Source organism: Bombus huntii, chromosome 13, assembly GCF_024542735.1.
Source record: "Bombus huntii isolate Logan2020A chromosome 13, iyBomHunt1.1, whole genome shotgun sequence".
NCBI lineage: Eukaryota > Metazoa > Arthropoda > Insecta > Hymenoptera > Apidae > Bombus > Bombus huntii.
Genome location: NC_066250.1, coordinates 3,771,844 through 3,799,329, shown reverse-complemented (window position 1 = coordinate 3,799,329; position 27,486 = coordinate 3,771,844). Strand labels below are relative to the sequence as shown.

Sequence of the window (27,486 nt, the reverse complement as noted above, 5' to 3'; positions counted from 1 at the left end):
TTTCCTTCAATGTTTTTAATTCTTCAAACTTACAAAATGTCTGTAACAGAGCGACAATGTTAAATGGTTCCGCGAATCATAGCTTGCTAGAAAATAGCCATTAATCATTACGAATACGCCGTGTGAGTCAATTCATATTTCTGTGCTCGATTTCTTGCAACGCTTGTCGACATTCTTGTTCCAGAACGCCACTCCAAACTTGATATCGATGATTCAACCCTGGTACAGCATGTAAGACCGTCTTGGACCCTAACACGCCTGTATTTCTATTCGGGACACCGTAGAATATTCTTAAAACCCTAGAGTGCAAGAGTGCCATAGCGCAAAGAGGACACGGCTCCTTTAACAAGAAGGTCCAGTATCCTGTACATAAATAAGGACCACATTTTTTCGTGTCTGCTGCTTCAGTCTGCTCGACTGTCCTAGAATCCATCGTTTTCGTTGAACCGTTATTCCTACGTCCTCGTCGAATTTCAGTAGATTGCAGACATTCTTCCTTTGGAAGGTTAATTTTCGATAGCGTTTCCGGATAGCAAAGTGGAGCTTCTTCGACATATTTCCTTTTGATTCTCATTTCCTTGGTCATTTTATTTTCTGCGTTTCTGTTGGCGGAAGATTCAGAAGTTCCCGAATCATCGGTACCCTTCTGTTCCAATCTTTCCTCGAATTTCCAAGCTCCTCCACCTTGAAGTCTGGCAACGAGATCTACGGCCAACATAGCTGCGTGCCACATTGGATGCCGATCGATTTTCGAGGCTGCGACCGCAAGGATTCTTCCATCCACTGGGTCAACGATCACCGCGCTGCCGTTACAATTCGAGTCGCCGACAGCTTCTAATCTGGCTGCCTCTACCACAACGTTCATGTACCTCTCTATAAGAACCAATTGATGTTCCGTGAAAATCGATCCATCGACCAGTCGTTCGATGTTAGGATCTGGATGAAAGTTCAAAGGCCAAATGCTCGAGGCCCGCGCAGCTTGTGCTTTCGTTTTGGCTGCTCTCGCTGGCACTTTCGCTGTATGAAAGTCATCTTCCAATAAGGATAAGTTAAATCCTCTTTCCGTTAATATCATTTTCAGTTTGTCTTGAGTCAAAGTAAATTCTTCCTTGGATTCCTTGCAGTCTTTCGTTTCCGCTAACAATTTTCTAGAGTCTACCGGCGCCAACAGCAACTTGTTTGAGGAGCAACGTTTCAGATGATGGAAACCTGGCAGAACGGAAGAGATACTCTTAATCGCGATCGAGATGTCCTCTTTCCTTTTAAGTAAACCCACGTAGACAAGCTCAAGAGGTAGATCAGCAATGAGGTCGTGGTTTAAAATCGGTCTCGCTATCCAACTTCTTGTCGTCGTTTCCATTTCGCTGCCCTTGGCGCATTTGGGCGAAGAGATCGCCATTTCTCCTGAAAAGATGGTGCTTTCACTTTTCGTCGGTTCATCTTCATCGATGTTTTTTTCGAATTCTATATCTTCGGTGTTCTTTTTTTTTCCGATAAATCGTCTGTTTCGTGTGTTTCAAGCTTTATTCGACTACTTATTCTTTTATTCTATGATTAGACGTAGCAACGCGTCCGCATAATAACGCCTGGTAAAAGAAGCGGAAGAAGATCTACAACGTCTCGTGGGAGAATGATAGTTTGTGGCGGTGCACTTGGTACGGCTCACAGGAGGAGAAGCGATTTTAAATTGCTGTCAAGTTGGGCCACGGTCGGATCGATTGTCGGAGTTAGACGCAATTGTACGACGTCGATCCGCGAACAGAAGGAATAAGGTCTTTGTTGCCACGCCATCCCGATCCTGCGACGATCGCTTGCCAGTTTAAACGTGAAACCTGCGGATGGAACGGTAACGAGAGACCGTCGTGAAATCGTACGATAGTTGCCTGATTTTCGTGGACATGTCCAATGACTGCTGGCACGAATCGTCAGTTTAGGCCATCGAACGACCAACAAATTATTTGGAATATCCATGAATTTGCCACGAGGGTTGGACAATGATATAAAACTATGAGAGAGACTGACAAAAACGAGAAGGACAAGTCGGGAAAATGTTTGAAGAGTACAGGCGAAGAACACGATAAGTCATATTTTCCATCCTTTATAAGAAAGCATCTCTGAAATCCAATCTCGTGCTATCAAAATTATTTTCCTATTCGGCTTCGAGGCTGCACATATGTTTTCCTATCCTGTTCGTAATTTTAAATATGTAGCAGTGATAAAATACCAAAGATATTAAAATTCTTAACACCTTTGATTTTTAATAAAAAGTTTACAATTAGTTTATAATTAATAAATTAGTCCACCAGTTATTTTGAAAAAGTTTCCACCTTTGGACCTAGCAGCAGATTCTTTACAGTCGTAGGATGAAATTAAAATAAAAAAATGAACAAGAACGTACTTATCAAGTTTTTTCCTGTGATCTTCATTTGTTAACGCCTTGGATCGTGTCGTTTTATCAGGCGGACAAGATATCGTGTAAAATAGGTCTCGAGACGAGACGGTACTCGATGAAAGACCCATTGGAAATGCAATCTCTTTTGTCCGAACAAAGTTTAAATCACATCGATGGGAAATCTTAATTGACACGACATAAATATATGTTTATGGTCGGTAAACGAGTTACATCAGTATCGAAAACGTGATTCGACAATGCTACTTGGGAAGTCACATCTTAAAGCGTATTAACCGACCAGCGGGAGGAAAATATGCCATGGTCGGATGTTCTGTGAATGGATAAATGAGTGGACAGGACAGATTAAATTATAAAACGTTCATAGCGTAATAGCGTGTCGCGAATACGAGGTTATTGTTAAAGATGATCATTAGACGACTGATAATTTTATTATGCATCTCGGTGAAAGAACGCGACGTACGACTGAGCTTTATTGAAACGTTGAAAGAATAATATATACATACGAATATGTAACTTATAACCAGACGTTATGTAAGAATTTCATTTAATTCGTTATCTCGATAGTCGCCTTCCACAGAAACTATTTTGAACGAATGTATAGAAAGCAAGAGAAATCAAAGAATATTCAAAGTTTAGACGATTTGGAGATCGTGTTCGTGGTGTGCGTTGTATTCGTCGGCGACAGAAATAAGTTAAATTTCGCGCTTCGTTACGTCAACAAAGATGGTGGTGGCACATTCGTGCAAAGCGTGTTCCTTATATAACGTAAAAGGAACAACAAGCAAGCTCGAGTGACGCAGCACACGCAAACGTAAACTCGCTAGGCGAATGCACTGGACGAATGAGACGGCCACTTAATTAACGCGAACTTGTAAAGCAACTTATGGTCGATTTAAACGTCGCGATTTCGTTCGGTCGGGGAGGTCTATTTTTTAATGGGTTCTGTTCACGTGCCAATATGTCCTCCCTGGCCTTGAATCGAGACATGACACGCGTGCTCCGCATCTTTCGCGCTTGTCAAACAAAACAAATCGAGTTGATCGAGAAAGATGAGACGTATTACCAAAAGAGCGACACGATCATGATAAACGAGCACACGCGTACATTATTTACACGACCACCACTGAAAAACGATGAAAATCTCTTACCTGCTGCTGTGAGAGTACACGTTCCAACGACTGCTTTCGGCCTGGTTCTTTCCGGGAACGATAAACCGGTAAATCTCTGTTAGCCACACCTTGCACACCTCTCGATGCTTTACACTCAGACAACGACACACAAATAGCACAGAACGCACGTGAAGATATCCGCGGAGATCGACGTTTACAGCAGCGCGACGTATACCTTTCGTGATTACGAGTTATCGGCGCTACTGGCGCACCCTCTGTCGGCCATTCGTGTAAGCTGCCGACTGGAGGAAGGGAAGCACGACCACACCACGTTCCGTATTTTCTTTCTTCTTTTTTTCACATTTTTCCATTCTCTCTACGATATTCCGTACCGTTTACCTGATACTATCATCAAGACAAGCCAGACAATGAATAAGTTTTCCTAATCCTGTCACAAGATCAATGAATTCAGAGTAAAATGTAAGTTGTCTCTACCATAGCCTTCTATTTACGTTATATTCTACATAGTGTCAAAATCGAAATTTGCATTATTAAACTTTAATTTGATCGAATAATTCGCCATGTATGTGGCATTTGAAATAGAAAAGAAACTATGAGATTGTTATTTTATCGTTCAGTTCGAATGTTATACCTGGCGGTGTTATAATATCGGCGGGAACGGAATGTTTCGACTAGCTGAAATTTGGCGCGAAAACGTGTATGATGGCGTCACCATTATATTTTGCACACGATGCTAATTCAAGCAGATTAATGGCCCCTAGTGAAAGGTGACTCTCACTCCTCGAATTTTGTAAGTACATTTTCAATAATTGTCAGTCATCTTTTTCTCTGTAAACGTTTGTTGAGATCGATGTTTTAATGTATCCGTCGAACTTTTATTAATTACGATTATTTTATCGCGATTATTTAACGAGAGGAAGATGCTTCTTTGAATAAAGGATATATGTAATTTGCAGCATGGAAGAAATCATTTTATGACGAGGTCATTGATACTGATGTATATTATGATGTATCATGATAGCATTCGTAAGAACGAAAGTCGTTTGCCTTGGACACTAAAGTATGTGAAAATGTGAAAATTAAAAGACAGGACTTTTTAGTATTAAGTAATTACACAATGATGTAATTTATAGTTTGAACGATACACATGTTAGGAAAGCGGTTACGACTTGTAGAAGTTACTCGAGTTGATTTATGTAACAAATCGAATCTACTGTGTTCGATTAAATGGTAAGGCTATTCACGCTTCACATTGGTTTCCAAGTACTTTAAATATACCGTGGCTGCATCGTACAGATATTTAATATGTTCCTAGAACAAAAATATACATTGTATACCATTGCAATCTTAACATCATCTAGAGATAGTAATCTTTAGTAATTTTTTAATAAATTTACCGAAGATTTGATAAAATCGGGGTTCAATGTTTCAATCGCGCGAATTGCCAAACAAACGTCGCATTCCTTTTCTATAGTCATTCTCTCCAAAAGGAAACTTAAGGCTAGGTAAAGCCCACAGCCAGTTACGCCGTCGCTAATTTCAAATAGATTCGACATAATAAACGATAATCGACATATGTGTATAAAGATATTTATGAAGTTTCGACATAGCCTTACTGGCAAAGAACAGCGATAGGTCCGTCTCCTTTTAACATTTTTTGCATTGCTTGCCACAATGTCACTAACGCTATGGTTTCAGGTGGGTCTTGGTTTCTGCCAGGTTGCCATTCCGTGGAGCATAAGATTGTTATCTCTTGTTCGATAGCAGGTTTCTGAATGAAATAATGTACAAGTTGATACGTTTCGCTTCAGACGAGTGCTATACCGTTCTACTTAATCAAGATATCCTACCTAGTATCTCTTTATTTATAATGACCATGGGCTGTTATGAAATAATGTGCAATTATTATAAATCGAACGAGAAGAAAGCGAAAATGGCGTGAAGAAATTATCTGTTGATTTTCAGTTCTCTCAGATGTCCCGAGATGGTAGATAGAAGATTTTAAAAACAATAGCGTAACTCACCTCCGAATTATCGACGAGTGTTAACTTCTGCAATATATAGTGCTCAAATTCATCGAGTTCCTTTGTTCGAATGTTTATATATGGTACTGGTTTAAATTCACCGTTTCTAACAATGGGACAGCACGTCTATAAAAGAGTTAATTTCAATATAACTTCTGACTAATCGCCTGTGCCTTTTTAGCGGTCCGATGGTATACCGTATCTTCCAAATCTGGCGATTGTAACATGACGATTAGCTCCACCTTATACTCGGCCACCATTCTCCAGAAATCGCTAAATGTCCCAGGCAATGGTAGTTGCGTAGCTATATACTGATTCTGTAATCTTACACCGTCCACATAAACAGCGGATATGTAATCGCTGTTCTCATCTGTCGGTGGATATCTTTTTAAATACACTCTGTTGACTTTCGCTGTGAAAGAATTGTCGCGTTATTGCTCAGGCGTTGAGAAAGTATGGAAATGTATAAGAAGCGATGAAATTATTCCAAACCTGGAAGTAACTCTGGAAATCTCCTTTTGGCAAGATTGCGTTCCGATAGCAACGTTTCATTGACCGGTGATCGAAGTACTTTGTCGTGCCAAGCCATTTTCTCTAAACTGTTTTTACAATATCTTTTTATACACAACGTTTATTCACCTTTTTAAATCAGGGTTTGACTAAGTTTTGTATATCTTTAATGAAATCGTTAGCTATCGTTTTAAGTAGAACGAAACATGAATTGTTCAGTAATGTTATTAAAGATGCTCGAAATCAAGATGAAAAAGATTTTCATTATACAATGTTCGCTTTAAATTATCTATAATGGTTATCGATAACCATATAAAACCTTGTCATTGATAATGGTTACAGATGACCAAAAACAATTTCTATCACCAATACTAAAATACCGTTTACCAGCAATGAAAAAGGTCTGAATCATTTATAATGGTTATTTCAGATCAAAATCACTTAAACCAACTTAAATGTGAATTTTTGTACTATAACTATTTTACTTTGGATTGTAGCAGACATAGACCCTGAAAAATACCTGTCTCGTTGAGTCACCAGTTGTTCTTTAACTTTTTTAATTTTGAGTGGTAGAGATTCGTCGCATGGTAAAGATGTTGAAGAACAAAGTAGACATTCGACGAGTACTAAATGGGCAAATAAATACTGTTGCTTGTTGTTTACCATATTGGGCCGTTGAGACCTGAGAGCTTTCATTTCGGCGAACACGTCTACAGCCTGAAAATATTTTTCAAAAATATTGCTCAGCTTCCGACAGATTCGAGAATATTCTTGAAAGATATTTTACCCCTTCTGCGATCGCACGACGAAGGCAAATGTCGCATAAAATTACAATTCCAGTTCTTCCGACCCCTGCGCTGCAGTGGACCACCACTGGTCCATTTCCTGGTGGTGTTATCAAGAGTTTCTTTAGATATGTTATCATAGAATGTGTGGACAACGGTATGTCATGATCTGGCCATGTTGTGTAGTGCAAATGCTGGATCTAATTGTTAAACATCGTTCGAAAATATTTCAATGAAATATAGATTTCTAAGATATTGATCTTTTCGTTGAATATCGTTTGTTACCTTACGGGCTTCGTCTTTATACGTCACGTACAAGGTACGAAATGTAAAATGTGCAAACACATCCTGCCTGGCGTTCAAAACAGTTATATCGCCGTACGTTTTCCTTTTTCCAGTGTCAGGCCAATACTGTTCGCATTTTGTCTGTGGGAATTTATGATATGGAGCATGTTGAAATGGATATGATTTGTAATCGAAGGAAAAGGGAGGGAACAAGTTATTAATATATAAATGTACAAAGTTTTAGTGATCAATAAATTCTATCATTAGGATTCGCTCTTAATTTTACTAAAAAAAAAAAATATTAAATTTCGAACGGTCCTAATTCGATCTTTAGCCACTGAAAGAAATGAAAGCCAAAAAATCAACAAAAGTGGACTCGTCGTATTTTCCATGTGTAGTCTTCGTGTGTCACAGACTGCCTTTCAGTTTTGACACATCTTACCTTTCCTTCTTCGGATAAGTTCGTAACCATGCAAATTATGTAACTTTCTTTTTGCCAGATCATTCTCCAGAAATCGATGACCGTGTTCGGCTTTGGACCTTGCGTAGCTATGTAAAACTTCTCTTTGCAGCCCTTTCACAATAATTCAACGTTTATCGTTACAATTTTTTATGAAGGTAAAAATCATGTGTTTTTATCTTATCAAAACTTGCTACCTTGATGTAAGTGGCGTTAATATAATCCGAATAAGGATCGTCTGGAAGTTTTTCCAGTATCACCCGATTTGCATCGTCTGCAGAATACCAGCATTGATTAGCATTTTAGCTCAGTTAAACAGTGAAATATTTAGCTTGGTTAAACATGTTGAAACAGTTTACGTACATGCTATGAGATTTCCGTATCGATTCTTCGATTTGTTCTGCGGTAACATCCCGTACTCAGACGGACTCGTTTGGCCTCTTGGAAGCATCTTTCTCGCGATTTAAATATATCTTTACGATATTTGTTACATCTCTTATACAGTGATTTTTATTAATATTCAGGCACCATGATGTTCGACGTAAAATTAATGCAAATCCGATGTAACTTACTCGCTGCTCAAATATTTTTGGGACTTTAAATCTCGTCTTTATTTACTTTATGAATTATCATTTAAAAAACTACATGTGTTAAATAAATATTATAAAATGTATGTTTCTACCAACTAGAAGAGATGTCGTGATTAATTCAATAAGACTGTTGTAAGCAATAGAGCAATAATACCTTGAAAATCGTGCTGTCTGAATATCGACGAGAATCATCGTAAATCATCTAAAATATCGAAAGACTTACATCGAATTGTCTATCGAGCAATCCAGAATCTATCGCTCGTCTTACGTAATCCTCCAAGTCCTCCACCTTTATCAGAGACATTTGTTCTTCTTTCTGATCAGTGTCGATGATATGCACCGTGTCGCCGTCACTGCAAGGTGTGCTTCCACGCGATATACAGTGTTTAGCATTCGAAGCGAGCGTATTAGTTGAAAATTGCTTAGAGCCCAACGACATTGACTCTATATCGAGATTTCCGGTTTTTTGTACGAAGGATATTTTCTCTTGTACGATAAGCTTCTTCAAAGATCTCCTTCGTCTTCTAAGAGGAACGCGACAAATTGCAAATAACGAATCTGTCCGTAAATATCGGGAGAAAAGTTGATCATACCTTCGACAAACTCGAAAGATTTCTAAAATCCCAATGGCAAGAAATATCGCAATGATAGCAATAAGCCACGCCTCGTCGTATCGCTTCGGTACTTCACGGATATAAATCGACGTTGTTTTTGCGACTAGAATCTGATCGTTCGTCCATCCTTCTTCAGGTAATACAATAACCACTATTACGTAGGACTGGAGTGGCTTTAGTGGACAATTTGTGACATTATCGTAAAACTTGTTATCCCCTATCGTGAATTCTTTATTGGCAAACTCGTCGGTCTGTTGCGGCAGTGAAAGTTTGTTGGACGAAAAATACCTTTTAGTATGATTGTACGTGTGATTGGTTTTATGGAGACGAAAGAAGCATTACGATAAAACAGTGGAATACTTACAGAAAACCTGGCGGCATACCACGCGATCTCGTTAGGTTTGATATCCGCTTTCTGACGTATATATGGACTCAATTCTACGTAACTTTGACAAGCCTGTGAACCTTTTACAATAACGTTTGTTATACTGTAGCGTGTGTCGTTCAGAACGGCAGGAATGTGCAACAAGATCGTCGAGTCTGCGTTAGACACTTCCATCGTTAACTCTCTCTCGAATCGCATGGCTAAAGACGTATTCACGTCTATCACTTTTCTCTCACCATACGTCTCTGTATTCGTAACAGCTCGAATGGAAATTTTGTAAGTAGACGAGGGCAATAGATGCAGTTTCTTGTTGTATTGTAATTGATATTCTACGATATGATATTCATAAAGCGTGCTCTTTTGCGATCGTTCAATTAGCATTCTCAGATCGGACGATGTCATTTCCGCGCTTATCACGAATTTCTGGATACGCCCATTTGCTTTCCAAGGGTGGAACCAGGTTAGGTTCACCGCTCCTTTGTCGAGAGCTTCGACGATAATTTCCGGCGCTTCTGGCTTAATCTCGTTCCACATAATCGATACGGACGATAACGGGCTAGGAGTTGACACATTTACATTCACAGCCGAAACCTAAAACACATTAGTTGTTATCGCGTCGAGATTAATCATAGAGCAACAGGTGGCATCTCTGCATACCGTAATGAAATCAGCTGGTTGATGGGACTGATCGATGATTGCGCAGATGTATTTATCCCACAGTTTACAATACTCCGTTGGCAGTATCTCCAATTTGACCTCGCAATTCTTATGACAAATGCTTACTATGTAATGTCGTATTTCTCCATTAGTCGGTGGTTCTGGCTCTAGCCATCTCAAGTGCACGTTCTTCGATTTCCAGTCGATTTCATAGATTTCTAATTGCTTTACGGACGGCGGAGCTATTGAAAATTAATCTTGGTTATTAATATTATTTGAAAATACTGTTAGGACGAAATGTTCGCGCGAATTCGCGGCGTAAAATTTAAGTTAAACTTTGTGGAAACGCGATAAACTAACCTTTCGGTGGAGTGATAAATATAAGCTTCTCATAATGCAATCCGTTGTATTTTACAGTGTAATTTCTGATAGCGTAAATTCGCGCTTCGTACATTTCGCCACCATATAACGTATGTTCCAAGTTGAGGGAGTATTTCACAGTTTGCTCCGTGGTTCTGAAACTCGATACCGCTTTGCTAATACCAATGACCAGAATCTTTGCGATGATAGGGCCGGAAATGGTAGTGCAATCTATCGGGGCATCCCACGTCAATGTATAATTTTGAAATCTTAAATTGCTGTACACTGCACTCGGAGTGTCTGAAAGTGAAAGGCTGTCGTTATCTTTGCAACAGAAAAATTTGAAATTCGTCAAAAATAGCGTGTTTCTTTTACCCGACTGATTCGTAGAGAATTCGACTTGCGTTTCTAGGCCACGATAAAAAGTGTAGGCTGTTATTTTTCCAATATAACGCGCGTAAGAAGTCAGATTAGAGAACGTAATATTGGTGGACGTAGTAGAGGCAGAAACAGTGTCTTTTTTTAGCGATGGAATTTTCAAATTTTCACAGCCGAAGTATGTTTGGACCTCGAAACATATTATCACGTTGCTAATTGGTCTTTAATTAGCTAGAATCGCGTCTTTTAGTTACCTGTAACACAACTTCGTATTTCCTTATGATCCCATTTGCGTATAGAGGAGGGTCCCATTTCAGTGCCACTTCCTTGTTTGATAACAATGTTTTTTTAACATTCCTTACTTGTGACGGTACTATTGATGTAAATAGAGATATCATAGAAGCAATAGCGTGAAAGGAATGAAATCAAAGAAATTACTCTAATTACCTCCGTCAGAGGTCTGAATCACTCGTGCAAAAAGAAGCTCCAACTTATACCAGATTGTAATTTCGTAACTAGTATCAGGTGTCAGTTTTGTAAATTCGTAGGGCAATTTGGGTAGCTTTCCTTTATCAATTTGTTTCAGTCCATTTTTTATTGTCAATAGGTAGTCGTAATGCTGTGTACTATTTGGGCAAGGATACAGCGTTTCCTAAGAATCAGTAACACAAGACATTTTCAATCAATGGAGTATGTTTGTCAGGTAGTTGATCCACGTGTACGCTGGATGAAATGATATTTTCATTCAACCTGATAGCTTAGGAAAAAAAAATGTTTCCAATAAAAATTCGTTGAATCGAACAGAGAATTGACCGATGTAAAAAAATCTTGTGAAAACGTAATTTCGTTCGAAACATTTCTTTGTTCCAGAAGCAGCTGAAATATTATGCAATAAATATTATACGTTACTTCTCGATGGTTCTTTAATATGAAACTAGTATTCCTTATTTCTATGTCGAATGTGGGAGCCCCTGAAACATTTCATGATTTATTATCTATTGTTGAATCGATAATTGCTGAGGAGGGGGGGTGTATTAAATTCAACGATAGCTCACAAATGCAATGTGTTGTGAAATTCTTCCATCCACCGGTTATAGGCGTGGAATCATCGTTAACGTACAGTGAACAAGAAATTCTGTAAGAAACGCCGGGTTCTAAGTCATCGGTGTAGCCAACCATCGTTGATGTATCGTTAACTATCTTGGTATAGTTTCCAATCGGATAAGTTTGTCCCTCTTTCTAATAGAAACAAAATACTACTTTCCTATCTTAAATTGAAACGAAAGCGTAGTATATTCGAAAGCATTCTAATTACCCATATAGCAAATCGATATCTAGAAATGATCGACTTGTATATCTCTGGCACTGGCAGAGTCGCGCGTACGGTTGTTTCATTGACAAATTCGATGTTAGGTGGTGGAGGATAATCCACGGCTTGAACAAATTCATTGGTATTTATATCGTTGCCACATTGCGAATATCAATCGCTTACCTGTTTTACAAAAGGGTGGCACGTGATATCGTATGGAATTATCGCAACCAGATTTACAGTGTCCCGTTATAAAACTACAATTGCTTGTAGAACACAAACCACAGGTTTCCTCGCAATTATATCCATGTTGACCGATAGGACATTCTGCAAATAAAATCCGTTAAGGAAAATTATCGTCTCTCGTTACTTATCCTCATTACAATGCGCAGTCTTTACTAGCTTCGCAATTCTTCCCCATAAATCCTGGTGGACATTTACAACTCGTTGCGTTGCAAATTTTAATTCCTTTGCAGTCCACACTGACGTTTAAATGATGTTGGCAACTTATAGAACAATAGGGCCCCACCCTGCCCTCGGGGCAATGCAAATTCTCTACGAGATCTTTCTTGTCCAGCAAGGAGTTCGGCGTGTACGGTATCAGTTTTTGACACAGTTTGTTGGAAACGATTGATTCGAAATTATCGATTACACTATATCGTATAGCGTCTATGAACAAGATGCGATGGTAATTTAAATTTAATATGCATATCATTGACATTTTGTCGAAGTTACTGGTCACCTACTGGACGTACCTACTGGAGGACACATGCGAACATTTCTCACAGCCCACGATGGTCTCTGACTTTTCTGCCTAAGTTTTGGTATTAGTTTAAGTTTTACAAGTCTACCAATGTCGGAAGAAACAGTCTTGTTAATTCGAATATATTGCCACATGGGAAATTTATAGCTATCAGCTTTTGTAGTAAATCCATCGGTTGTTTCTAAACTTTCCTTGTTACTTTCGTTAGATGATTTGACTAATGCTATTTCCATTTGACATTCCTCACACAGGCCAACTATCATTTCTATACAAAGATTCGCTGTGTCCAGATGTAAAGTAGGACTCGTTAAAATTGCTTTTGAATCGGTTGTATGGAGAAAATTGTCTAAAATAAAATTACACGGTCGTAGATATTTTTTATTCATCGATTAATTCTGATTAATCAAGGTGAGCCGACTAACATAAGTGAAATCGAAAATGCAAATTTTTATCACTTATTAAAAATAAGTGATAGGAAATAGCTGACTCTCGCCTTTTAGTATCATGATGGTAATCCATAACTAATTTTGGTAGATAGGTGTTCCCATCTGTCGTAGTATAAAAGTTTATAGCAATTTTTGTATCATTTGTAGTCCACTGAAGAATATATGTATTCCACTTATCCTGGAAACATATTGGACCCTATGCCGCAATAAATATAATTACGCTATAATTATTTATAAAAAGGAATCGTGATACTAAATAAATACGCATAATGAATTACTTGCGTTATGTGATATGTTTGCTCATTACAGCTGAACGGACCCATTATACATCGCGTTAGTATAACATTAACTTTGAATCCAAGGTCTAGGAAAGACATCCTATAACATAAATCTTTCTCGTAATTTGCAGAGCGACATAGTAGTATCGTAAAGTCCGTATTACAAACACGGAGAGAAAATACAAGAGCTCCCGAACTTTGAAATTCAGTAATCGAATGGACATTGTCTGGTGTATAAGAATAACCGTACTCTCTGAAATCTAAAAGTTTAGTCAGTAATTTAAGCACGTTAAGTAGTATTAACTAATTTACGTTGAAACTATCGGATCGAACCTTCCCATTGACGATCAAACACTGGACCCATGGGTGTTTCTTTGGAATCTGTTAGATGCCAACCTTCAGTTTTCCACGTTAACATGCAACTATCAAACGAAGTTAGATCACAATCTATGTCCCTTCCTTTGTACGTATTGTGAAATTGGAACTCTGTACGTATATGCCAAATATTATAAAGTAACTGCGACTTTTATTCAAGACACTGTCGTTGAAAACTTACTAGATGTACTGTCAAATATATCACTATCTATTTTCCAGGATAAAGCGCTACCATCATCCTCTGATACGCACATTACTTTCCTATTCCCTTTTTCATTCTGGTATATGAAAATTGGCTCCTGTATCGACCATGCACAAATGGTAACTGCCTGTACCATGAGGTACGATAAAGCTAACACATTCATCGTAGATCGTTACGTGTTATTCAAACTGGTGAAATAATTTTCCGTTTCTTTCTTCTTTAGTGAAACAAAATTTTAAAATCACGCCTCATAGTATAGGAAATAAACGTTCGACACTGTCACTTTCGCGTTGTTAGCGTATCTGTTACAACGAACCACTGTTGTGTTTGAACTGTTCGAAATGGAAGATTTTGAGAGGGACGAAGTAACTCATCTTCCTGTTGGTGATATAGCGATAATAACTGGACTCGTACGATAACTTCTGACTATAGCGGATGTAATGAGATAAATGTACCTACATATCGCTGCTTGGTTACTAATAATTTTAGTTTACTAATACTATGACAGGACTCGCAAATTTTTCTTTGCTTTTACTGAATACGGCGGTTTATATTATGTTGCTGGTTTTATCACGTAAAACGGCATATTTATAATTCCATCAGTTTCGCGTCAGAGTGCAATTATAGTAAATAATAAGGCCTGTATTTGGTATTTTCAGAAATATAAACTTTAAGAAGCCTCTCCTTTTTGCATTTTTTAAATTGGCCTATTATCAATGCTAAGCAGCGATATTATTATAATTGCAAGGAGAGATAGATCAGAGAAGTCAGATTCGACTACTATACTCGTTGTGAACAGACTGATTATTTTTCGTTTTATCGTTTCTTCGTCAGCGCACAGTTCAGCAAACGGCTTTGCTGATTCGACGCTAAAACAAGTGAACTTTGCCACAATTCGATCGTTTCACCGATGAATGTGAAAATTGTCGGAAATTTGATGTAGAAATTGTTTTATTTAAAAATCGATAGAAAATATACAGGGTTTTACAAAAATACAAAGTATCGTACTTGGGTAATTGTTGCGAGCACATATTATCAATTTGTTTCACTTCAGATAACGATACGTAACTATAGAACGTAACTATACGTAACTATAAAATATTCTTGACAAAACAGCAGACTAGGATTTCTATGCCTGGTCAGACAACGTTTCACTGCGCAAAAATAATTATAATTACAGAATAAAGAACAGGCTACAGCTCAACAATTTCTATGACTTTGAGGTACGTTTCACCAATATATGTAGTAGCCATCTTTGGTTTCAAGGATTTACGCAGAAGTATTTTGAGTACTGCATGCTATATCCCTAAATTACAAATATTTTAAATGAAAATCTACCGCAAACCTATGTTAAATCTGTCCTAAACCTTAGAAGTATATGTAGAATGGAAAATACCTTTACGTATGTCATTGAAACTAATTGCATGTATTGGTGAAATCATCGAGGACCTTGACCCTGACATAATTTCAAATTGTTGAAATTTGCCAGGTGTATCATATTCTATATATATCGAGAACACGCGATTAGACAATCTGAATGCGAAAATCAGGGTGAAAGCCGAGGAATCCAAGAATGCACCCTTCTGTGTCGTCCTAAATTGCACCTTGGTGACAGAAGCGCGAATAACGCCAAAATAGCACCTAGTAAGGAAACTCCACACAAAGCACCGGCCGTGACATCGTGGAGAGGGGTGCCAGATTTAGGGGATTTGGCAGCAAGTAGCAAAAGTCCTGCACAGCTCAGTGCCGATAATCCTGCAAGCGCGAGTCCTGTCCAAGTCTTTCGTAGCGTCCTACAGGCGCCAGCTAAGGCACAGCAGACGCCGCAACCCGCGGCACTGTCGTAATAATATCTGCAAATGAACGTCAACGTTTAGAACTTGACAATATTTACGACATTTTTCGATATACAGTGGCTGTAGAAAGTCTTTCAACGCCATTGTATTTATATACCAGCATTTAGATGTTTACTTAATTAGGTTCAAACACATTAAGTAGCGTATCGTTAAGCGATACTTTCGTATGACGAGAAAAATTTGATACTACGAAGGTGAAATGTAGAACTTGAGAAAAAGTCGCTTCATTGGAAAATAAGGATATGTGAAAACACTTTTGTAACTTGGGATTCCTTGCCCGTGCGTAATTACCTTCTTCCCTGCGTCCAAGACAAGTACAGGGCCAAACCGCAGGTTAAAATACCAACCAAAAGTAATAAGAGCGGCGCGTTTTTTCTGTCGTTTTTCTCCACGCCGCTGGCCAAGGTTGTATTTGCGTCACTGTTGGGTGGTGACAGTGGTGGTACCTGTATAAATAAACCACAGGATCGTGTCATTCTCTATTACGTGGTTACGCAATCGGTAACGTATTTTACTCACCACCGCGGTTCTAGCAATAAAAGCACTTTCTACGCTTTGGTATCCGTTCCTTTTCTGTCCTGTAGGTATCACTTGATACCTAGGTGAACCGGACACCATCGGCATAGATTCTGGTCCATTTTCCACGTACGCGTAACGAGGCGGTGGATCACCGTGACCCATCGTGACAAGGTCGATCGGTGCCGTGCCAACGTATCGTAGTCTTCCACAGTTGCTGGCTGGACAGAGTTCCTGTTGTCGAGTCGGGTTTTCCAATAACGGTAGACATCGTCGTGCAGATGGCTCCTTGTTCGGGGTGGATGTTTGAGGTCTCGTGGAGAACGTACGATTTTGTGGAGTTCCTTGAGGCGTGCAACGAGTAGGGCTGAACGTTCGACCTACGTTTCCGTGGAATACAAATTTATTTATATCTACAGCTATTGATAAGAAAAACTGGCGATCTTTTACGACGCAGTCGTGCGGAATGAATAGTTGTCAAAGGTATGCGTACCAGTCGGGGAACCACCTGGTGTGAGTGCTCTTCTTTGTGGCGTACCGGTTTGATTGAACGACTGTTGTCTCTTTGGAGATAGAGTCCTCTCCTCGGACCTGGATCGAGGCTTCCTCGGAGTAGTCAATATCTCGTGCAGTTTTTGCGTGGCTAAGTTATTTCTCGGGGAAACCGACAGCTCCTGGGCGTTTCGTTCCGGTAGAGCTGGCGGGTCTTCTTCTTGCAAAGGCACTCTGGTATAACGACCTAATAACACGTGTTGCTATTTTATTGCCATGGCTGCGAGAAAATTGCAATAGGATTTCGAGGCTTGGTACGCCTGTTAATCTCGCCAAACTTACCCTGTGGCGTGTTAATATGACTCTGCACCGACGACACGTGCTTTGCGCTGTTCCACTCGATTTCTTCGTCCTGGTAATCCTGATCACCCGGTACAACAGCGTATCTGCCGCCGTTGTTCCGACAACTTTGCATCTGCAGTTCCCTCCCATCGTCTTGGTTGGTCGCCGGTGCAGAACGTTGTTGCACCTGCTGGTGTGGAATGAACTCGTACCTCAAAGAACCCCTCCTCTGTATCTGATCCCTCTGCTCGTCCTGTATGTACTCGTACCTTGACCTTTGGCTGTATATCGCGCGGTGTCCCTCCACTGGAACGCTTCCATATCTTCGATGCGCAACACTGCTGTTACTCTCGAGGTAACAATATCTGTTGTCTTTACCGTCGCTGTTTTCGATTCTACCCTCGGTAGGTTCTTGAAACGCAGGGTTACTTTGACCTATGTTGCACTGCAATTGCAATGGCGGAGGTGGTGGTGGTAAATCGTCACCACTTTGAAATTGAGGTGGTGGTGGTAGGTCATCGGAATGATCCTCGGGTATGTATTCCGATTGGCGGCAAAACGAGGGGTTCGTGTAACAATGCACAGGAACTAGTTCCGTTATTTGATCCATCATTTTATCCTTTCTAGGTTGCAACTTTGCTTGGTACCCGTTTCACTTAGTTTCACGAGGCACGCTATCTTTAACAGTCCGCGTGCGACACTGGATGTAAACGAACGAGTATTTATCGAGACGCGCGCGACGATCGTCACGCGCATTTAGTATCTCTAGTAGCTGTTGTTTATTGTTTGTACATAAACCGGAGGATTATATCCTCCGATTTACGATTTGTTTCTTCGATTGATGAGAATCAGGAAAGCGCTGCTGACGTAGGTAGGCGATGTCCAAGTTTCCAGGGAGAATGTTACCGTTCGCCTAGGTGGTGAGACGATGTCTTGGCTCGAGATATGGTTTGCCCTGCACATTTTCTTCTTTCAATTTGTTTCTCCTTGCTATCACGATTTAAGACACCTCGATCTTCAATCTTTCTTAACCATTTTTTTTTAATATTCACAAAAATGGTAAGAAATAGTTTGTCCAAAGTTTCCTTCGTAACGGTAAAAAAGTTTGTTGGTAACTTGATGGAAAAGTCGACGACTCCGTTGAGCAAAGTCCAATGGTGAAATGCGTTCGATCCGTACGCTACGGTTGCTTCCAACGAACTGCCACATGAGTTCCCTCAAGAGCAGATGTGTACTATACGAAGGGCGTTTCTTCGACCGTTTCCATCACACAAGCGTGCATGTATGCTACGTATTACCTGAGGGGTTGTCAGAGGGTTCACATAATGCGATCCTGGTGTCGCATCACAGGGTGGGGACTCTGATGCCTATAGTTCCTTCTAACGTTTTCTATATTGCTACTACCCCCGATAGTGTGTTGCGGAATTTATACGACCTTTTCACCTCTACCGTGACATTTAAATTTTAAATACCGCTGCATATTTTAATTTCAATGGTTTAAAAATCAAATTTTTCGATGCTTTCACAAAATATGTATACGATGTAACTTTTATGAACATTACTTTGTGCGCATCTTCATTAGCACCGCAATGAGGTACGACAATATCATTGTTTTATTGATAACGTTCCAAACCAATCCTGAAATGTATATAGAGGTTGCAAGTTATTTACTTATTTATTTAATCCACATACGTAGGATTTTTACCAAACTATTAATTTCTCAGCTTATTAATGTAATTAATTACGTGTCAGGTAATTTCGAAGATCTCTGTGAAGTAAATATTTTCTAACTTTTATCGTATGTAGAATTATGTTAATCTTTTAAGGTACCTATGTATCGTAAGAGATTACAAAAAATAATATCATTCATGAAACGAAGTAGTTGCTTATCATTGACCGTTTGTTAAATCGAAATTTGATTCTTTTTCGTTAAACCGACCTTTTTGTTTTCTTAGGAATAGAATATTTGTTGTAAACGTATATAAGACATACGGTGAATTCATCACGTGAACATCATGAGAGAACTTCAGTCGAGGTTACTATAGATAATTTTCTGGGCAGCTGCTGCGACCGTTGAGACGCGTGCCCCAATCGTAACAGCTGCTCCAACACAAACGCGTATCGCTCACAAACACGCTCTTTATCTTTCACTCTTCATGCACCAAATACACTGTTAGCTCATACGTACTACCGAGCGTCATGTTAACGGCCGAAAAGTCATTTCAAGGAATAGGGAGGAAACCGACGTGTTAAAATTCCGACTGTATATTAGACGAGCCTGGGCGCAAGTTTTTGGAGAAATTACGTGCGCGGAGACTTCAACGCCGGGTAAATGCGCGACTACGCGGATCATCGATTCGCTATTATGTAATAACGTTTAGTTTTCGCAAGAAGTTATTGCTTTCATGCTCCAACGAATGGAATTAGTTCTTTCATAGTAGTAGTTAGGGTAAAAATGCTTGGGAGAATGTGCTAGAACACGAGGATAATGTTCGTCCTATATTATGAATCGAGGACAGGAAAAGTACCGATAATACGACACCCACTTTTTTTTCTAATGATGTGCCTCATCGTTAATATAGTTTCGTTTTAATAAATGGCAAGAAAGTGAATATACCATAGTCCGGACATATGACAGGTGTATTTTCTCGAGAATCGATTCGAACGTGTTTCTTTTCACCTCCATTAAGCGGTAATTCGTCGTTATTCTCTGGGGAATTGCGATCTGTTTGCAGGAAAGCGTAGCAGATTTTCCGCCCGAATGATTTATCAATGACAGAAGAATTCTGTTCCGGAAGAAACGAGAAAGTGAACTTTTCCCCTTTCTTGCGATATGTACCAGGTTTACATATTTCTCGTCCGTGTTTTATATATAATTTTTTCCATCGATCGAAACAAATAGTCATCTTTCGTGTTTGAAAGAAATTCTTTCGTTCGAACGTGTATGCTTCGTTGTAAGAAAATATCTGTGTTACGTCCGGTGACTCTGCGTCCGAGGCGGCTACCAGCGAGCACATAGAATTAAGCGGATCGCAATAATCCTAAGGAACTGTCATAAAACGAGGCTTTTTGATTTATCGGTATTTGGTTTAAATGGCATAAAACACCTACGAGTCAAGAGGTTCCTTATGGTTATTGCTCCATCAGGTAAAATTTGGGGAAACGTGGGTTATCACATGTTCAACGTAGGCACAAAAATGTTTATTTTTAAATGTTAATTCTGCGGTTGTCAAATAATCGATATGCATTGTGCGTATGCACTGTACATATACGAAAATTCTCTTCCCTACATACTTTCTTTTTTTTCTTAAGGAATATGACGTTTGTAATTTCAATGTCTTGTTTGTAATTGTAATGTCTCAAACAAATTTATTATATGAGGAAAAATTATGCATTTACCTAAAGGTTAAACGTGCAACGAACATTATCAATGCATGAGTCAGTACAGGGCATTAAAATTGTCCGCGAGGATATCTTTAGAAATTGATTTGGAAAACAGAGGTATACACGTGCCTAGTTATTCACAGGCCACGTTTCGGCACGTGTCATTTTTGTTCCTCTTTTGTCGCTCTTTTCCAATACGCTATGAATCATCGAACCTTTCCCCGCTGCCACTTTGATGTTCACCCATCGACGCGGTATGTATTATGAAACTGCTCAACTGTTTGTAGAAGGTTGAAGAATAAAGTACAAAACGTATCTGAAATATTTTAAAAATACTCTGCCGTCAGATCGTAATGATCTCTGTTGACCTTTCTTTCAGTCGCTCGGGTGAAACAGCGCGATCAAATTAATTAATCCCTGTTGATGGGAATTGTGTTCGTATGAAACGCTGTAAACTAGCATCGATGGAAAATTTCTTTCTAGACCAAACTCTTTTTTCGAGCTAACACGTGCGTAACGAAATTACTTTCAGATTATTCTAAAAACGCTCGTGCACGATCGATGATATTGTCAATTGTTTTTATAATACTTTACAAAGTAACATTTCGTACGATTTATTTTTATGCGTTTTATAATATTGTCAATATTTTTTAATTTGGTTTATGAACAATATTAACATTGTCGCAAGATATTAAGATATAAAATACTGTTTCGTCCGGTGACTCTTTGACTAGCCCTCGATCGAGGCGGCCCCGTCAATATAATTAGTTGGACCGTAATAATCATAAGGAACTATCGTAAAACTAAGCATTTCGATTTGACCGTTAAGTGGTATAAAACACCTTCGAGTCAATGTGTAACCATATGGTTATTGCTCCATCAGGCAAAACGTGGGGAAACATGAGATTTCCCATGTTTCCCAGGATTTTCACCCGCAAACGACCGGTGGTGGGGCGACCAACACCCAACAAGAGTTTTCCTTTGCGACAGCATCGTCACCGAATTTTACTGGTTCTACGACTACAACAGAACAGTCAACATCTCTGTACTGGGTTCACTACATTAACTCAGTCAACATTTCTTCGTTATCTACATCTACCTTTGATCCCTCATATTGTTACGTCCGGTGACTCTTTACGTTCGAGGCGGTCACCAGCTGCACACATAGAATTAAGCGAATCGCAGTAATCCTAAGGAACTGTCATAAAACGAGGCTCTTTGATTTACCGTTAAGGCCGTTAAGCGGCATAAAAGATCTACGAGTCAAGAGGTTCCTTATAGTTATTGCTTCATCAGGAAAAAATTGGGGAAACAGGTTTTTTCATGATTTCGGCCGCAAGCGACCAGTGGTGGAGCGATCACCACCAAGCAAGAGTTTTCCTTTGCATCGTCGCCGAACTTCACTGGTTCTTCGACTTTAGAACAGTCAACATCTCTTTATCGGGTTTCCACCCTTCGATCATTCGCCTACTTAACTTATACCTTACGTATCAACGTAACTATCTTCTCTACAAAGTTGTTGGAAATATATACTATCATTGAACTGTTAATCGAGCATTATACTCATTAAATTACCTCTATTATCTTAAACGAAGTAGGGGATCGATCAATTTCGTGGCGTCGATTGTAAAATCGTAACAGGAATTTACGACTGCCGTTGACGCGTTTCCTTGAGATCGCGTCTCTCCGCGAACGGTCGGCAAAACAAATACTATTTCGATAATTTGATATCGTTATCAGTTTAAATACTAAGTTTAATGAAGTATTATTAAGAAAAGACCATTGGCAAAAAATATTAAAGTGACTCGGTACTATCATTGTCAAATTGGATTGATCAATATTATTAATAGCGTGCGGGCCTATTGAGCTTGGGAGAAAAGGTCGGTTGCCAAGCCCGTGTATTTCTATGGTGAAGAGTAAAGGTTAGCGTAAGTCCTTCGTGTAGATTCCAGGATGTACTTACTCTCACCAAGTTGCCTGTAAAATATTAAATGGCGAGGTATTTGATCCTGAGCCTTGACACTGTTTAACATACAACTTTTTATATAAAGAAACAAGATATGATAGATGGATTTTTTGTCTGCAAGCGTGACATCGTTTTACGAGCGTGGAAAGTGGTGTGAAGAAGGCTTAAAACAACGCGAAGGTTCATCTATCCGTCGTTCTCTGTTGTCCCTTTCACTGCAAACCGACCGCGTGGGAGGTCCGTTCAGGATCTCATAGTAATTTTAACACGAACTAGTCTTCGTTCGCGGCTCAGTCTCTACCGAGGTGTCTTTCGCGGACAATCATCTGCCCTCGTGAAATCTGCCCTCAACTTTTCGAATCGACAAACTCCTGTAATTAAATGTTAGACTTACACGCGTCCAAGTAAAATTCGTAAAGTGAAGGAAATGCGTGCTTCGTTAACATTTAGTGAGACGTTAAGCGAAAAGAGCAGCTATTCGATTGGAAATAATCGTCTGAAAAGGATCAGTCGCTGTCTTGCTTTCCGATCATGTTAATTACGTTAATTACTCCATTCATCGTGTGGACGAATGGTCTCAATTAACCGACAGACAACCGGTCGAAAGAAGTCAACGAGAAGGCTGATCTAAGTTCGAGGAACGATCAAGAGAACGATTTTATTGATCGCTCGTGATCGGCGACAGAGTAGACGGTTCTCGTGGATGGAAACTGGATCAGTGATTTCCCATGAGATCGAAAATCCAGAGCGGCTGGCACAAAGAGGCAAGAAATCGGTGAAAACGGTGTCTGAGAAAAGCCGAGCCAGAGAACGCCGATACGCGCGTGCAACGAGATAATTGCATCGCTTCGTAGTCAACTGCTATTGCGTAATGTTCGCATTACCACCATAGACGTATGAGAAAAAAAGAAGTTGTAGCAACGACGACGCGTCAGGTTGTTAAACCTATTTACCGTTTCGCGTTCACGCTTATTGGATACAGTCGCGGTTGTGTGGCTCTTCCTTCTCCCTGAGTTTTCGTCCTCGTTCCATTGTTCCAAACGAATTGCATAAGCGTATTCGCGGTGTTCGTCGACAGCCAGGAAGAAATTCACGCGACGCTGCGACGAAGATTTCAATGAAATTCGAGCGTTTAGCATAATTGACCGGCTGCTTGCTTCTACCCGTACAGAAATCGTCGTCGATTTCCACCGAATTAACGTTTCAGCAATTCTGAGTTGCAGTCATCCAACGATCACGATTGCGAGTTAAGATAGCGAAAGAAGCAGCAATCTTCGCTATGAACGTTCGTCTGATCCGTGTGCCGTCTTTCAGAGCTTTGCCTTTCAAACACCATTGATATCTCTTTCGTGTCTTCGTAACAGTCGGTATACATATTTCGTTCACGGTCAAGTGCCTGTGATTCCGAAACAGCAGGAAGTACAAAGCAATTTCCGTTCGAGGTATCCAGGTTAATATCGTAGTACATATTCACATCTGAGAAATACAGTGTCATCGGCCATGGGTCACCATGGCAGATACAACCGAATTTTCACTAACCCTATCGGAAAGTTGTGTGTGATAACCTTTCTAACGTGAATGGTCTCAGCTCTGGTTTGCGATAAAAAACCGTTGACATAAAATTCGCCGAGCAAACAATGATGGAAAACGTGTATGTGATAAAGGTGAAAACGAAGCCAGCTTTGTCTTCTCTGTACCCATCCGAACGACGTTATTCGGCATCGACCGTGGGAGGTTTGTCCTTCGTGCATTTTGGTCTGGGTGCACTTTCCCTTCTGCTAGGCAGCTTGGCCTTATCTCTTCAAGGTCCGATCCTATCGGTCGCGTGTTTGGTTCCTTTCGTGACCGGTCTACTCGCCTGGAGAAGATGGTACATCGATAGGAACATCGCTATCTTCTTTTACGGAAATCTGTTCTCCTTGATAGCAGCGATCCTCTGCTTCATCGCCACAGTGTTCGACATCGCAGCCGCTGCGGAGAGTAGAAGCTCTCTGTGGTCGCTGGAAAGAATTCTCGAGCAGCCGCGAGATCATTCTGACCTGAAGAACGACACTCTGTTAAACGAGACGATGCCACTCAGCGAAGACAATTTCAATCTCAGTAGAATCTATGATCAATCTGCAAATATTCGTCTTTACTCTCCCATGCCTGGCATTGTATTTGATAACATGTCAAACATATCTGGGTACATCTTGAGAACTTCGACGATTGATCCTGAGGAAGGTGAGACCGAAAGTCCTAGTAGATCGTTCACTAACAGTGATTCTAAAGACGAAGAGAATTCGCCAGATTCGGATAACGTTACCGAAGAATCCTTGAAAACGATCAAGAGCAGAATGATGTCATTCTTGTACAGAGATCATCAGCAGTCCTCGCATACTAGGATCTTACTCACAGTGAACGTGTTGGTGGCGTCTCTCCTCGAAGCATTTTGGTCTGCACTGAGCGCTAGAATAGCGTTGCGGGGGATGATGAATCGGTTGCCAGAAAGCGGCTACGTGAATGGAACAGTTGGAGATAAAAAATTGGAAGAAACAGCAGCGGGTAAGAGAAAACCAGCTCCAAGACCGGACATTTTGGATCACGATCGAAGACTGTCTGAAAGTTTGCAAAATTTAACAACGTTACACAGCCTGAGGAATTCGGGACCAAGGTTACCACTGCCAGAATCCAGCAGGGAATTCAGGGAAAGAGTAGAAAGATTTCTGGTGAATCAGGCAGCGCATCGCGTCGTCGAGGGATCCTGTTCTTAAAATGAAAATAACAGAGACAATTAAATTGCGAATTACGATATTTAATACCGATAGCAACTTTGAATATCAATATTCCTTGTAATATAACAGTTTACGCGTAATCTTCGATCTCAGAACGTATGCAAGTACAATGACTCGCGCAGGTATTTCAAGTTCGGTATTATTAGTAGTATGTTGATAAAAATTGACGATGGTCGACATCGTTCCTGGTAACAGGAACAAAATTTCGCTGTCGATAATATTTGCCAGTAACCAAACAATTTTTAATCATTTGTAACAAATAATCTGATAGATTCAAATGTGGAAGGCGCATAAGCCATTTGAAAATAGGCGATGAACAATGTTTTGTAAGAAACGAATAATATTAGTCTAATTGTTATGCATGTTGGTTGATCTTAATTAATATGTTTAATATTTTTCAAATTGACAGAAATATATATTTTATCCGAAAGATAGTTTCGACGTGGAATTGACTGACAGCGTGTTGAATTTAAAAATTGTTCTTTCATGGGTGACAGGAAATGTGACTCGTCGTGTTTTTCATCTACGATCTTTATGTTCATGAAAGGTTTCTATAAGTGAGCCATTGTATCTTTGCACTTATACGAGTACTACAGTAGATTAGTAGTATGACCTGTTTGATATCACAATTTTAATGATTATCACGCGCTATATATCCAGCTGATGTAATAAAGTTTCACGCAACGACTACTGCCAATTTCTTTCATTGACGGTTTCATTAATTAGTTAAACTCCATAGATACGGATTGTTAAATGCGAAGTTCGTAACGATTGCGACACAGCACGGATGATTCAAACGGTCGAGTGGCTACGGTTAAAGAAGGGTAGCCATTTATAGCGTGTTTTCATTCTGAAAGATCGTATCGGGCAAAACGCGAACCTAGAAAACACTTTAATTGCGATTTATTAACTTCAATCGCCACGTTCCTTTACCTCTGCTAATTAAATGATTCAGCTTACAGCATCAAACAATTCTGAACTCAGCTAGATAGAATCTCGAGAATATGGACACGCTTTTCAAGAAGATTGCATTGTTCTCGAATTATATGGAACGTTCTAATGGAAACACTGTAAACTTTGTTGTTTCTGGTAATTGATCTACGCTAGCAACAAAGAGTATAAAAACACCTGTTTACTTCCGACAGGATGTGTAGCTTAATTGCAAAATTATGGATAAACTTCGAAAAACCAACATCTAATCTTTGCTTATTAATTTACCATCAATCATACGCACTTTGTTAAAGTTTATATGCCGCTACCACAGATCTATGAAAGCGTCCGGCTACTTAACGGGTAGATGCAAGCGTAGATGCAAGAAAATGATAAACGAATCCTTCTTCCGTGACAGATTTTCTCCGATATGATTCAGAATCGGGAATAATTCTCGTGCGTGTTGCACTAATCAAGATATTCTATTTCTAATCTCGTGTTCATTCATCGTCGTGGTTGGTTGAACTTGAATATATCTAAGTATACACAAATGCTGGTAAGCTGTATAGATTCGTTTCTATCCCGTCGAACGATCAATCTAGATTATGTGAAATTAATGTTACGTACAATGGTGTGAGCTCTCGTGTGTGCGCGCTGCACACGTTATTGCGAAAGTTCAACGATCGTGCTGTCTGTTGCGAAATCTCATAATCTGATATTAGCCAACGCGCACGGAGCGCGGGAGTTCACTAAGAAAATTGCTGACAATAGCGGTGCTCGTTATAGATCCCGCATTCCTCGTTAAATGCTTACCTGGGCGTGTTTCAGTGACATATCGGCTGTGATAAAATCATTGACCTGGGGACAGTCGGTGTCGTGTTCGTATCCGTTTCTTTCATCGATGGACCAACCGATGAAATCAGCAACCAAAAATAACAGTTATTTCCAAAGTCTGTATGGCACGTTCCTGACAAAGCCACGTTTCACGAAATGCTACATATTGTGTCAATCGTTTCGTTTTAACGCGCAACTTACGAAAATACCAAAATTATCTTAGGATTTAAATTAGTTGACTATGAATTTGCAGGACTTTCCAAAAACTCATTCGATTTCCATTGATTCTGAGTTGGTTTTTATTTGTTTTATTACTCAAGTTAATGGAAAAAGAGCAGCCATCCTTTTCTATAGCTCCTTAAATGTAGTTTTTTTAGGTACAAGTTATGATCCTTGAACGAAGCTTGATGAAAGGCGAAAGGACGTTT

General features: G+C 39.7%; 4 protein-coding genes across 7 annotated transcripts; 1 reads left to right on the top strand and 3 right to left on the bottom strand.

The window, feature by feature from the left end:
- On the bottom strand, positions 1-3,814 carry LOC126872718 (probable inactive tRNA-specific adenosine deaminase-like protein 3). 4 transcript variants are annotated; one of them, XM_050632852.1, is made up of 2 exons: positions 3,562-3,814; positions 1-1,832 (listed from the first exon to the last, which is right to left on the bottom strand). In XM_050632852.1, exon 2 carries the CDS (start codon positions 1,397-1,399, stop codon positions 128-130), a length of 1,272 nt encoding a protein of 423 aa, XP_050488809.1. In that variant the 5' UTR covers positions 1,400-1,832; positions 3,562-3,814; the 3' UTR covers positions 1-127. The 4 variants fall into 4 exon arrangements, with proteins under 4 accessions (XP_050488809.1, XP_050488810.1, XP_050488808.1 ...); XM_050632853.1 differs by having other exon boundaries at positions 1-1,404; XM_050632851.1 differs by lacking the exon at positions 3,562-3,814 and adding an exon at positions 2,399-3,521 and having other exon boundaries at positions 1-1,404.
- A 712-nt stretch (positions 3,815-4,526) lies between these two features.
- LOC126872707 (receptor-type tyrosine-protein phosphatase mu-like) lies at positions 4,527-14,309 on the bottom strand. Its single transcript, XM_050632816.1, has 30 exons — positions 13,944-14,309; positions 13,721-13,873; positions 13,388-13,647; positions 13,086-13,305; positions 12,656-13,009; positions 12,300-12,569; positions 12,084-12,227; positions 11,907-12,025; positions 11,647-11,830; positions 11,501-11,562; positions 11,039-11,243; positions 10,846-10,964; positions 10,589-10,781; positions 10,214-10,513; positions 9,854-10,095; positions 9,176-9,787; positions 8,791-9,062; positions 8,421-8,721; positions 7,971-8,058; positions 7,805-7,881; positions 7,590-7,721; positions 7,148-7,288; positions 6,865-7,062; positions 6,598-6,794; positions 6,060-6,166; positions 5,765-5,979; positions 5,568-5,693; positions 5,160-5,314; positions 4,941-5,076; positions 4,527-4,854 (listed from the first exon to the last, which is right to left on the bottom strand). The coding sequence occupies exons 1-30, from the start codon at positions 14,125-14,127 to the stop codon at positions 4,780-4,782; spliced, it is 5,841 nt and encodes a 1,946-aa protein (XP_050488773.1). The 5' UTR covers positions 14,128-14,309; the 3' UTR covers positions 4,527-4,779.
- Positions 14,310-14,909: 600 nt separating this feature from the next.
- LOC126872286 (uncharacterized) lies at positions 14,910-20,340 on the bottom strand. The gene is made up of 5 exons (XM_050632014.1): positions 17,171-20,340; positions 16,830-17,075; positions 16,340-16,716; positions 16,112-16,266; positions 14,910-15,817 (listed from the first exon to the last, which is right to left on the bottom strand). The coding sequence occupies exons 1-5, from the start codon at positions 17,781-17,783 to the stop codon at positions 15,511-15,513; spliced, it is 1,698 nt and encodes a 565-aa protein (XP_050487971.1). The 5' UTR covers positions 17,784-20,340; the 3' UTR covers positions 14,910-15,510.
- Positions 20,341-20,394: 54 nt separating this feature from the next.
- Positions 20,395-25,981, top strand: LOC126872638 (uncharacterized). Its single transcript, XM_050632739.1, has one exon. The coding sequence runs from the start codon at positions 24,158-24,160 to the stop codon at positions 25,271-25,273; it is 1,116 nt and encodes a 371-aa protein (XP_050488696.1). The 5' UTR covers positions 20,395-24,157; the 3' UTR covers positions 25,274-25,981.
- Positions 25,982-27,486: the final 1,505 nt, after the last annotated feature.